The following is a 14,080-nucleotide window of genomic DNA, read 5'->3' on the forward strand; positions in this document are numbered from 1 at the left end:
ATATATATATATACATATATACCAGGGTTTGCCAACTGAAGGAAGGTAACACCTCCGTGCGACTGTGGCATCACACTCCTGCTCAGTGTCACTGTCACTGTTCTGGAAAGGTGATTCTTACAGGCAGCAGCAGGCACAGTCAGAGCATCTTGTGGCCATAAGGGACCAGGACATTTCAGGTTTCATTAGACTGACTCATACAAACTGACATCACTGTGTCCAAGGAAAGTGAACCAGCAAGTAGAAATGTGCTCCATCCACTCCCAGTTCAAAGCACATAGAGCTGGAAGTTGTGAGCTTCATTAAGAAGACTCAAAAATGCCAGGAAACCACAAAGAGCATAACAAAATGGCAACACTTAAAACTGGTGACTGTGAATGTTTCACATTTCCTTGAGGCCAAATAAGATACACAATTTTTCTCTCTCCTGCAGAACTACCAGTGTTCCACAGATGCACGTTTCTAAAAAACATTTCTGCTTTCTATCCATGGTATTAAAACTGCAGAGGTCAAAAACTCCTCAACAACCATGTTGTTCCGTGTTATCTAATAACAGTAATACTATACAAAGTATACAGAAAGCTAAATGTTGGGTTTGGGTTGGTACACACAGACAGAACCACAACCTTCAGTGTTTTGTTCATCAGTTATAAATACGGGAGGACCCACACACCACCTAACATTAGGCACCCAATGTACATGCAGGTGATGTGACTGCCACTTGCTAAGTGTCTGCTTTGGCAGTTTTAACGTATGAACTGTATCCCAAAAAGGACCAGAAAGAAGCAAATAAACCAGACTCCAAGCAAGCTAATGACCCATGGGTAACACCACCTCTGCCACCCTGCATCCCCAAGAGGGGGCACTGCAGTGTTGACCTGGAGAGGGATTTTTATTTTTTTTTTTTGGAGCCTCTCCCATGTCAGTAGAACAGAGATGCTGTTCTACAGCACTATGCTTCCTTGGCTTGGGTACAGAGAGACAGACAGAAAAAAAAAAAAATAGAAAAGACAAAAGGTGAAGAAAAAAAAAAGTAGTAAAAATTAGGTTAACAGATAAAGGTAAAGAGTAAGAATAATCTGGTAAAGCAAAGGAGAAATTTGAACTATACCAAAAGGAAGACGTCCCAGAAAGAGCAGTACATAGTGGGTGACAATTCAGAAGAATACCTGGAAGGCCTGGGAAAAATGAAATCACCTGCTAGGCTTGCAGTCTGGGGTTATCAGAACTACCCACCTTTACAGAGAAATGTAATGAAAGCCTGTTTAATAACTTAAGTGTATAACGAGTAAATTTAGCCATGTGGATTTGCTAAGTAGAACGAAGACGACTTTCCAGCAACAATACTGGTGGCAGAAATATTTCCCCTCTGTTAAACACCACAGATTGATAGATACATACACGCACATACGTATATAAACACACATGCAACTGAAGCTGGAAATTGCCACCAGAGGGCAGCAAGGACCCGCTGTGCTGGGCTTTTCTTCCCTTAGAGCTCTCCAGCATTCCCCAACAGCCCTCAGCCAGGGAGATTGAAAGGAACTGGCAGTAAATTAAAATTAAGGGGAAAAGTGCATGCATGAGAAATGGGTAGGGCACCACATAAGTGGTATTTTATTTTATTTTTTATTTTGAGTAAATACAGAGCTTCCCCAGAATGCAAACTGATGGTTCTGATGACTTCTTTGAGACATCTTTTTTTGGAGAAAATGCTGTTAATAGTTAATAAATAGTAAAATTTAGGAAATTTATAAAACTTATGGTAAGTCTTATTTAAACCAGCAATGCTGGTATACACTCTTCACCTAGGCTCTGTAGTTTAAATGTGATCTTTTTGTTATTTAGGGTGTAACATACTCCACAGAGACAGAAGATAGAACAGAAGATTTGAAGTTAGCGTCCATCACTGACCAGACAAGCAGTTACCACTGGTATGACGACTATGTGGATAACAGCAGCACAGTGCTACTGTATTCCTATATACGAATGTTGAGACTCTACTGCCACTGCTACCTTCCAAAGCATCTTTGCAGTTACTCACACAGGGCTAACCAGTGGATGCTTACCCCTCCAACACGCACAATAAAACACAGGACCAGGAACTCAGCATTTACCCCCTGCAGAATTCCAGAGCAGCTCATTACACAAAATAAATAAATAAATAAATAAATAAATAAATAAATAAATAAATAAATAAATAAATAAATAAATAAATAAATAAATGGGGAAGAGGGTTTGAAGCCCACTCCCATCTGTGTCAGACAGCATTGCCTTGTTAGCTCTGGGGGTTTCCTGTTCCCACAACATGAATGAGCACGACTTGGCCCCTGGCCCTAGCCACAGCCAGAATCCTAGGATATGCTGGCTGCAGGCAATATGTTCCTGTATTCAAATTATTTGGAGTAGGCTAGTACACTCCAGAGCAGCGGCTGTATCTGGTGTCACAGCGGGTGAGAGGAGGGAAGTTGCATTTGCCTGACCCACAAGCTTTCTCTGAGGTTCTCATACTGGCTTTGCTCATCTCTCCAACTTCCCACTTCTAAAAGCATGATGCAAAAACCACAGTGGCTGCAGTTCAGGCTTAAGCGTCTCACAAAGACCTTATGTAACCAGCAGGACAAAGACCTATAAGGATGCCATCAGGGTATCACCACCATGCTTTTCTGAAGGTACCACCACCACAACACAACTGTGCCTGAAGAATTATCATTTAAAAAAAAAAACTATTTTCCCACTTCACCACAAAGTCTGTGAAAAAAAGCAGGAATTTTATTGAATGATTTACCACCTCACATACTCAGTCTTCTAAATGAACAGTCATTTGCCACAGAAAGTGACAGACCCATCAAACTGATTTTTTCCCCTTATGCTGTTTCACTTTGTTACACAATGCTTCATTAAGACAAGCATTTGCTTTCTTATGCAAGAAAACACAGCCCAGAGCAAACTATGTGTTCTGTCCTCTATAGAAATACTGCTCTGCTGGAATCACTCATTTATAACATCTCTTCCATAGAAGCAGCTGGATATGTCCTGGCTTGTGCAGCTTGCTAGGATATCTGATGAACTGCTACGCTGTCAGGAAGTACATGCTTCTGTTTAAAGAGTGATGATCTTAATCTAAGTATTCATTCACTACTTCCAAAAGCTAGGAAGAAAAAGCAGCATATGCTTGGCCAAGAGTTACTGTTTGGTGAAGACATGAAAAACCAACATGGAAAAAGTTAACTGAGATAATAAAAGATGGAAATCCCCAAAACAAGCACCGCATGTGAAGGCTTATAAATCCATACAGGTCCCTCCAAATGCAAACCTTGAATGCAACACTAATTCAAGCTGAATTTCTTTAAACTATGGTTATTTTTTTTTTTTGTATGGCTTTATTCTCTTATTCTCTTCTTTTTTGATACACTTTTTTTTTTTCCTTTTGAATTCTGTCCTCTTAAGTTTTATTAAGTTGTGTTTCAAATTCATGAAAGGGGCCTTGACTTACACCCACTCTTCCCACAGTTTCCCTTTTATTAATTTTTTTACCGATAACCTAAAGCTCTCCTAGAACAGCTATTTTATTTATCACATTTCAAATTATTCCTTTAAAAAAAAAAAAAGATTAGAATCTCTGAAGATTAATGACTGCAGTTCTTGAATAGATACAGATGCTAAGTACAATAAAGGAGGGGTTTTGCAGCTGTGCAATCAGGAAGGAGCAGCAAACACAGGGCAGCTCCCTCCCCTGTGTATCTAAGGTGGATAAACCCAGGTGTTGAGTGCTCTGACCTGGACACAAGTCAATGACTTATTGCATCAGAGATAAGAAAAGATGCCGATGGCACAAAGTGCTGCCAAACTCCCGTCAGTGAAAGCAGAGTCCTGCAACCCAAAGGGAAGCAGCTGAAAGGTGTGGCTTACCACAACGATCTCTGATAACCAGGTTCCGGCCTTCTTTCAGGTGAATGGTCAGGAGGTAAGCAAAGGGGCTAGGCAAGTCATTCAAACAATCACTTCCTTCTTCTACAGCCTAAGGAGAACAAAGAAATCAGTCACCACTACGGGTCTCCCCAAGCAGACATGTGAACAGAGTAGGTGTTTTATTGGTGCTGCAGAGGTGAAGTTCACAGGCCTTTTTTCTTTGGGCAATCTTTTACAGTGCACTTGTCAGAAAAAGGAAAAGAAGATGTCTGAGACTGCTTCCTTACATAAATAACTAATCATCATTGTCAGATAAACTCACAAAACCAAGGGTAACAAAAGGAGAGCTACAACTGAAAATCAGTTATAACAGTAAACGTCATAAATGCACAGACAGGCTTTCTAAATCCTAGCATTTTTTTTTTTTTTTCTAGCTGCTTGTTCCTTGTGCATTCACATTTATCTGCTGAAATCATGAAAAATACAAATTTCATAAAATTACTGAGTGGAATATTTCTTTATACAGGTTTAGAAGACATGAAAGCATTAGTGGACAAAGCATTCTTGTTCAGAGTTGCTGCCAGGGTTACATCCCACATCACTACCATCCAGATGGCATATTTGGTGAGGGCAAAGGTAGTGAAGTTTGCCTAGAATAAGCAAATACACTTTACATGAGGACTGCATGTCAATAACTGCCAATGCCTTTTTGCACTGTTGTAAAACTGGATTGTTGTCATGTTAGTTAAACCCTACATTCATAGTAAGGTAGTTGCAGTCTCTATTTTAATTCAATTTAATTCCTGAGATACTGAGTATTTATGCTGATGCTTTCATCAGTTACCACTGCCAACAGAAATTATAGAATACTTTATAAAAGCAGGACATGCCAATCTATTTAAAATATTCAAAACTGCCTTGCATGACCACCAAAAAAAAATGCCCCAAAAATACCATGCCGGAAAAATCTATAGGAAGCTTTACACGTCTTTTTTATTTATTTATTTATTTATTTAACCTGTAAGGAGCAAATCAGCAAAGAACACAAACCTAAAATTAATTGTGCTTCCCCTAAACGGTCTGACAAAGTTTCAAAATACTTTAAAGTAATAGGACGTACCATCTGATCATCGAAAAATTGAGACGATATGGAAGAGTCTAAATCTATTCCTCCACAAGAGTCCTATCAAAAAAAATAGAAAGAGTTAGACAATAGTAATAAAGGTAACATAGTAATAGGTAATAGCAATAATATAGTAATAGATAACAGTAACACAGTAATGCACAGTGCCTTCATTGCTGAAGGTCCTTTCCAAAACTCCCCTGATGCCCAATGGTGACTCCACCTGGTGACTTATCAGTTGCAATGCTGACCCTTACTCCTGGGCAGAATTACATTTGTTGAATCTCCAAGTTTCCTCGCTACAATAGAGTTAAAATAAATAAATAAATAAATAAAAATCCAGAAGTGGTGGCAGCAGCAGCAACAACCTGAGGTTGGAGAGTGGGTGGCACTCGCACATCACTGTAATTTCTCCTTCGTTGCCCGAAAGTTAAGGCCCAAGAGAAGGTTGTGTTTTTTGTTGTTGTTGTTTTTGCAAAACCTTGTTTTGTGTTTTAATTCAGATCTCTTAAACCTTCAGTGGGGAGAGGAGGTTTCATGCTAATATTTTAGTGTAAGTTATGCCACAGTAACTCATACAAATGTACACACAATGTGTGTAATTCTACGGGGCACATTTGCAAAGTTCAGGGTTAAAAAAAAAATTAGAACCAAATGTCAAAGGAAAAAAGGAGGGAAAAAAAGGATAGTGGACCTTTACTTCCCTACATTCTGTAGTAACTGGAAAGCCCAAAAATTGTTATCAAGTCCCTAGCACATCAGAGGAAGTCAAACATTTCTTCCTAAAGACTAACTCATTCAAAAACTTGAGGCTATAGTGACGCAGTGTCTAGACTGTCTGGACACACAGAAGGGATTCATTCAGTGGCCAGGACACTGCTGCTGACGCTATTTTGACTGCCAGGACAGTCTATGATGATCACTTACACTGAAGAGGACCTATGTGCACGTGCAACTCTTTGGTCTAATGCAGGACAATCACAGCCCATTCAAATACCAAGATTTATTCTAATAACAACCTCACTCTACAGAAATGCACACAAGGTGGAATTTGATCCTCATGTGAAAATGTTATTTCGTGCAGCGTGGTAACATCCAAATCTCTTAGATGAGAGCTGCATTGTGTTGAGCACTATACAGAAAAAAAAAAAAAAGAACCAGCTCCTGCATCACAGATCATAAATCTTAGAGATATTGATATGCTGAAATAAATATAAATAAGCTTCTGTGTAATTATTCTTCCCCTCCTTTTCCCATATACATATATTACATATCAGGAAATACAGTAATCCAGCACTGCAAGTAAAATTTTACTTGCATGACAGACAAAATTTAACATTATGGTTCCCACAGTAATCGTAACTTGGCCACCTTGCAAAAACACATTAAAAGTAGAAATATTATTATCATAAAGAGCAGCAGAAGAGTTTCCTTGCACAACAGAACTGAGTTATAGCTGCTAGGGGAACCCTAACTTTGAATTTCCTGACTAGCATGCATAAAATCTCACTTGTGTGCATTAAACCTAGCATTTCTACAGTAGTCTCTGGCTTCACAGGTATGTCTTTCAGGCACCATTATTGGTACTGATAATAGTTTCTCTTGTTCTGCATGGCAAAACATGGAATCAAAGAACTGTATTGAAAAGCACAATTAGAATAATAAGAAGTACTAAACTACCCTAATATCATTTACAATAAAAAATCCATCCTCAAAGTTATGCTTTAGTATTTCTTGTTTGCTCTTTCTTTACTTGTATTATATGAATAGAAATTGAATAAAAACAGCTTGTTTTTTCATGTTATCTCCATGTAAAGTGAAGCACTATTACTCTATGTAGCTGATTGCAATGAGATCACTGAATATAGATAAAAGTCTATCCAAAAATACTGTCCTGAAATCTTGATTTTATCTAACTACAGTAATATTTCTGAACTTAATATAAGCAAACAGCACCACATTCATCAACAGGGTCATAGCTGCAAATCTGTGTACAAAAGAATAAAACATTCGCATATGCATGAATATATACAAATGAATCAAACTTTCCTCCTGGCAGGGTTTACAACCTCTACCTCCTCTTCTTATCTGTTCAAGGCCAAGAATGATTCAAAATACAAGTGCACTGAGTGTATCATCAACCAGACGGGCCTTTGCGTTGCTACTGACTCACAGCAAGGTGTTAGATGAAGAAATGGTGTTAGTGCACTTCAGTAATGACGCGTGACCACGGACAAAAAGCAACAGCAAAAAGTGACATCAACAGTGTCCTCTGCAATCTGAACAAATCAGGCAGGGGCTCAACACAACTTCAGTTACTCCTCCGCTCTTTCAATCTGCGTACCGCGACTACAGAGGACAAAAAAGTTAATCTCTTGGCAAATGGAAATGCAATGTGAGTAGTGAGAACTTCTACTGAAGATGGAATGCTCCCAGCACCAACGGCTCTGTGTTGAGCATTCAGAAAGGTGTAAAAACCACAACCCCACACTGAGCTTAGGTATGAGGCTCAGAACGTATCTCATGGTACTGGGTGACCAAAGAAAACCAGGAAATGAGTAGGTGGCATGTGACAAGCAATTCAGGGGGAAAAAAGCTCAACCTACATCTTTTCTTTTTTTAGTTTATTTTGTTCCATGGATCTGCCTGCCTTCCTTCTGATTTACCTCACTAATCAGTGAATGATGCTCACAAAAGAATGATGCAAGTAATTGTCGTGCTGTGCTCTCTGCAGCAACCCCACCTAGTATTAGAACACCAATAACATGCACAACAAGCCGTCCCTATCAGAGGGGCTCAGAATAAAGATTTCATGGCTGTTCAATGAAGTATAAGAACCAAACTTTGAAAATAATTGAGTTTAATATTCCTTATCTATTTCTACTTTCATTTGCTTCATTCTGCTGCAAGATCTTTAGAAAAATCTTTCTGCATTTAAAAGTTATTGGAGGCAGATTACAGGAATGTAGGTAAGATCTTCACACAGAGATAGGGTTTGGCATTAAAGTAAATATTAAATGATTTAGATGCACAAACACATTTTGGGAACGATATAAATGCTACAGAGAATAAGGCAGACAGATTTCTATGCATCTGGAGGAAACTTGAAATTAATCTATTCCATCGCTATACAGTTACCACTTTCTGCTGAAGTGCTTAGCTTGCCCAAAAGTCAAGCAGAATTTGGGATTAATTTTGGTGCTGCTGCAAATACAGTTGCTAAATTTTAGGTTAGAATTTGTTGGTCTACAACAGCAGAAAAGAACTGCTGATATCATTAAAACAACCTGGAAGCAAGCTCCTAAAATGATAAGTATCCAAACTACTTTATGCTGATTAACCTAAGTTGATATAAATTTTAAGTTAATGTGTTTAAAATTTAGCAACAGAAATGATGTTCACTAGCTAACACTGTGATCTGTTGCATCACAGGGGAGATAACACTGCTTTGATAAGAATGCACAGAGATGGAGAACAAGTTTTATATCATAAAAAATCATTTTCCTTATAGTAGCATTGATCATAATTTTGTTAAAGATGTTAATTCACCTGTGAAAGCCACTTCCAAAGGAGAGCTTTAAACTTAAGTGTCTGTTTTCCATTTTTACATCTTGGATGACTCAGAAAATCAGCTGCCATACCTGTTAACACTTAATTTATGGGAAAACAACCTCAAAATTTAGCTCAAAATCTAACTTTCCTAGTGAAAATTCAACTCAGAAGGAAATAGATTTCCACAAACAAAACAAATTTTGCTTAAAACGTTTCAGACAGCCACAACCTTCACCTTCACCTGCTTGTATTATAAAGCTACCATGTGACTCTATAGATTTGCCACTTTGCTCTGGCCAAGCAGGATTTACTGTTTCATGTCAAATTCAAAGCATGTTGGACTTGGATCCTCCTGTTCCTGGGACATTATGTCCAACCACAGAAGCACTGACCACAAAAGTGGTAAGAAAGAAGGGGAACAAGATGGGCAATTCAGATGAAGTATTTTGATTTTACACCTCCTCTAATTAATCACTACAAACCAAACCCAAAGGACAGCCCTGAGCACGTTGCACACACCCACTGCATTCCACCACACACTCATTTTGACTAATTCCAGGTGTTGGCAGAGTTCGCTTCACCCTTCATCTTTCACCTCTTGCCTTCAGCTGGACCTTGAGTGGGCAGTAAGTTGGTTTAGCTACAGCAGTCCTAGTAAGTTATATTAATTAAAAGGAATTCTACAAGTGCATCAGACAGCAGTATGTTTCAGAGCTCAGAAAGCTACAGCTACTTTTGACCTAAGCAAGCAATTCCAACATCTCTGAACAATATGAAGTATCATAGATTTGCCAAAAAAAAAAAAAAAATCGAAGTGTGGTTAATTTTGCAGCTCCACAATGACAGAAAGGATATCTGAATTTGGCCTCAAAAATATATATAACACATTAGGTTTATGCTATTTTTTTCCCCTTATACCTCGCATGTGGTCCCTCTTCTCCACCCCTTCATAACCCAATCTGGCCCAAGAGGGCCACTCAGCATGGCCATCACCCAAGCCCCTCACCTCCATCATCTCATCTGCCAGGTCATTGCTCAGCCGGGCTCTCTGCAGCAGCTCAAGGAGGTCGTCACTGGACGGCCGTTTCCCCTCAGGTGTGGGGCCTCCTGCAACACGTGCATCCGAGCAGACCACATCCCCCTCCATGCGTGCAGTCGACTGCCTTGGCCATGGCCAGTCCCCTCCCGCAGGCCTCACCGATGCATTTCTGCTTTTCAGAGACACCACAGGCCTGGGGAGGTTGCTGGGGGAGTCTCCTGACAGGACCTGAGTGCTCGAATACGTCGTTTCTTCTTCTGTGATAGTCTCCACCTCCAGCATGTCAGGCACTGACACACTGAGGCGTCGGTCCAGCGAGCGGACCTTGCTCACCACCATCTTGCTGGATCTCTTCTTTGTCTTCCTCGTGCTTAAGTTTTGCAGGAACGGCCTCGTTCTCTGCTTCAGGGATCCCCAGACGGATGGCTTATCCAAGTCCATTGCTGCACACGGGACCTCAGCAATGCCTCTGGTACAAAACAGCATCAGTGATTCCCGGGGTGACTAAAAGGAACGTAGGAAGAAAGCAAGTCAGTCAGGAAAACTAACAACTGCTGAAGGTTATGATTCACATTGCCTCATCTTAAAACTTTCAGTCATTTTTCTAAACAGTAAAAGCAAAGCATTAGTAAGTGCTTCCCAATACAATCTGGTAGGTAGGTTTGATTGTTTACAAGAAAAACAGCCAGAACAAGTATTTAATCCTACACTAAAATGCAATGTCTGTCCACTGCTTTATGATTGCTATGAGAACACTTTATATCACTTCTGCCAAGTTCCGATTTGAAAAAAAAAAAAAAAAAAATTATCTCGTTTGAAACTGCTTCTGAACAAAACTTACTGATGGAATTTAAATCATAATTCTAGCACACAAAAAAAATGCTGGCAAAGCTGTCACTGTGATTTCTGATGATGATTTTTCAATCTATGTACATTTTCTTTGTTCTTTCTTAGACTGTGAGGATTTTTCCATGATTTACCAGAGGACAAGCACACAAAAATCAGCTCCACAAACTAAATGAAGAAGGCAGAAGAGATCACCTATAGCATTAGAAATCCCAACTAAGACACCCCAAAATACACCCTCATGTTACCCACTATCAGCAGCAGTCACCTCTGAAGAATTAATTTCCCTCATAAAGAAGGCAGTTCAGAGAAAATGAGGACAAAAATGACAGAAGGAATCACAGATTTCGAAAACCTGGCTGGTGGAGTTTTATCTTTAAATTGATTCATGCTGAACACTTCTACAATAGTGAAGGGCATGAAGAAAAGTTCCAAAATCACCTACTGAATCTGCATTGTAAGACAATGGTTGAATGGACGCATCTGTGCACAGGAATATCCTCACAGACTGTGTTTTTTGGAGTTAGCATCTGAGCAACCATCCTTATTCTGTAAAGCAAAGACAGTCAAACCATCATCCACAGTCATTAAGAAAAAAAAAATTATGAAACTTGCAGATTTACTCTTACAGTCAACAAAGACACAGAGCTTATAGCATATACCTGTAACATTAGCAATGGATACCTGTTAACTTCTATATTTCTGCTTCCAAAACTCAGAGCGCATTTAAATGCACACAGTTGACCAAATTGCTTAGCTGACCAAAAATAACTCATCCCCTTATTACCCTATATTGATGGAAAATACCAGAGCAGACAATAGAAATACAACTGATGCATAAACCCAGATAGAGAAATCACTGTCTGCTCTCAAAGACATCTACTCTTACATTTCATTAGTTTGAATGACGTTGCCCAGGCAGTTTTCTTAACAACTTATTTAAATTTATGACTATCCCCACCACATTTGCAGTGTTCAGGCATCTACAAAAGTCTTTAACTGTATTATTGCATAACTAAAGCTACACAATCCCTCCAACCCTCATTTATATTGCAATATAAATGCTTGCTATCATAACAGTTACAGTCAATGCAAAAAATAATAAGCTATTGTGGCACTACATGCATTCAACAAAGCAATATCAAATTTTGCCCACATAGGAATGTGTGCTAGTATAGACACATCAGCTAACCACAGGATTTTCACCCCTAGCTCCTGTAGACAGACCTAATATCAAAGTGCACATGGACAACTAGAATTATTTTTTCTTCACATCACGAAGAAGCAAAAACATTTCTGAACCAAATTTACCAGGGAGAGAAGAAAGAAATGCAAACCTGAACACATTTGACCAGATATACAGGGATGCCCATGGTGAAGAAGCACCTGACGCCCTGTGCAAGCCATGCTCACCTTGGCTGATAGCCTTCACCTAGGCTCTTCGTTCTTTAAATAAAAATTTGACAAGGAAGCTGCAGGCCTTCTTGGTAGCATTGTACCTCAAGAGAAATTACTAGGGTAAACACAGTTGCACAAAACGTTATGAAATACCACTGTTGGCACTCGTTGAAACAACTGTCTCTTGCCAGTGGCCTCCACTCCGCCTGCCCAGAAGCCTTCCAAAGCAAAGCCATCATGGATAAAGGCAGGAACCAGCTCACAACATTCTCCTCCCAAGGCTGTTACTGCTTCCCATTCCTTTCCTGTTATTCTCCACCCCTCTCGTTTTGATGGCCCACTGCTGTCGTTCTTACTTTGTTTGCTTTGAGATTTTGTTTCCTAGCAGCAGGCTAGTTCCTGTAGGTTTTGTAGTTACATTCCTCCAGTTGTTTTTTCATAGAAATGCCCATTCAGCAAGGATGGTCCGAAAGCCATAGGGTATTTCTGAGCCCCACTGGCACTTGACTCATCATGAGCAGGTTTCCTCAAGCCAGACAGAATCACAGTGGAGGAAAAAAAATAAAATAAAAAAATCAGGGGAAAAGTTTCTGGGTTTTGGTTGGTCAGGACAGCAGGGATAGCTCGAGCAGCTCCTATGCTGGGTTAACAGTGGCAATATTTGCTGTGTGAAGGAGCACAAGGCTGCTTGAACTGAGGCCAGAGGAGAAGCTGTTCAATCCAGCCCTGGATTGCCGAAGGGTTTGGCCATACTCCACCTCCGAACCTATACACCCACACGCCTGCTGCAACTGTAACTTTCATTTTATAAATATTGTAATGACAAGCAAATTAATCCAAACGACTGTTGTAATACACAAAAATACAAACGTTACTGCAAGTGTTGTGATTTTATACAAAAAGGGTAAATACAGTCTGAAGGGCAAATGAACTTTGACATCTGCCAGCCAGCCTGGCACTTTTTTCACTTCCCCAGTTTATAAAGAAAAACAACACAAAACCACCCCCGTGAGCAGAAATTTATGCCCTGGAGACATCAGTGGAAGACGAGGGATGGGGACCACCACCCTGGCGCAGTGCTGGAGATACGTGTGCCAAGCTTTTGGGGGTACACCCACCCCAAAAACACACATTCACATGTTCAGATGTTACCCCGAATGAGCACACGAGCTCTTGTGAACATTAAACCACACCACTAATAAAGCCAGTCTGTTCTTTCTTACTCCATGAGTTTTCCTCCACTTTCCTTTTCCATACTGAGCAACATCAACAGAGGCACATCATTTTAAAGAGACAGAAATTCCCTGTTTCTTGTAAAAAACCTGTTCTCTGTGTCAACATGTTGCTCACGTACTCCTTATCCGCCACAGGCCAGCAGCTTTTCCTTTTCCTTCCACTGTCTCAGAAGTTTGGTGCCAAGCCTATCACCTGACATTCCCCGAGCAGACATGGTGAAAGTCATACTTTGCCAAATTGCTGGTCTGAGCGTGGCCTCTTTATTCTTTCCTTGCATCAATGGCACATTGTCCCATAGAGCTGCAAACAATATTCTGAGAAACATTTCCTGTTATCAATTTTAACTTGGTTGTTTTTAATTGAATGGCTCCTTGTTACGTAATAAGATATAAATTAAAAAAAAAAATAATCAGTCTATCTTCTTCAGCTTACTCTGTAATATGCTGCTAAAGCTCAGAGCAATCCCTATAGCTTAATCTCTTCCTTCAGAGAGACACTTTTGGATTGCACCTGTCATTTTTATTACAGCCTGTTCTTTTGCTGTGTCTCCTCCTCTTTTGGGGGCAGTAGGAGCAAGAAAGAAAAGATTCATGACAGAAAAACTGGTCACAGCTCACCATCTGACTGATGTTACTAATTTCTAGTATTTTATTCTCCCTTAAGTATCTTCTAACTACAGTCTTCAGGATTACTTTTTTTTTTTTTTAAAATAACGTTTTGGTCTCTCTCACTGTAACACACTCTACTTACTCCCTTAAGTGGTTATAATACTCAGAGTTATATGATTTTTTAGGTGTTCTAACAGGTGGCTGTGAGAGATTTCAGAAGTCATTGAAAGCCTAGAGAAATCATCCTGCAATTTCACTTCACATACTGTCTTGTCAGGAAGCCAGAAGAGACACAAGTGAGAAATACTACATGACAAAAAAATACTATAAAAGTGAACAATACCCCAAATAAGTGGGGAAACAAAA

At 39.7% G+C, this 14,080-nt stretch overlaps 1 protein-coding gene across 16 annotated transcripts in view; it reads right to left on the minus strand.

Annotated features, from left to right (window-relative positions):
* MCTP2 (multiple C2 and transmembrane domain containing 2) overlaps window positions 1–14,080 on the minus strand; it is a 155,009-nt gene that overhangs the window by 93,918 nt on the left and 47,011 nt on the right. For 7 of the 16 annotated variants that reach the window (XM_068695706.1, XM_068695705.1, XM_068695711.1 and 4 more), the window contains 4 exons: window positions 10,918–11,021; window positions 9,594–10,130; window positions 5,033–5,095; window positions 3,913–4,021 (listed from right to left, as the gene is read on the minus strand). In XM_068695706.1, coding sequence (XP_068551807.1) covers window positions 3,913–4,021; window positions 5,033–5,095; window positions 9,594–10,112 — 691 coding nt within the window. In that variant the 5' untranslated portion in view covers window positions 10,113–10,130; window positions 10,918–11,021. Of the gene's footprint in view, window positions 1–3,912; window positions 4,022–5,032; window positions 5,096–9,593; window positions 10,131–10,913; window positions 11,022–11,885; window positions 12,198–14,080 lie in introns of those variants that run through there. The other 9 variants (XM_068695708.1, XM_068695707.1, XM_068695717.1 and 6 more) reach the window with 3 other exon arrangements.

The sequence above is a fragment of the Anas acuta genome, chromosome 12 (genome assembly GCF_963932015.1).
Source record: "Anas acuta chromosome 12, bAnaAcu1.1, whole genome shotgun sequence".
In the NCBI taxonomy this organism is placed as follows: domain Eukaryota; kingdom Metazoa; phylum Chordata; class Aves; order Anseriformes; family Anatidae; genus Anas; species Anas acuta.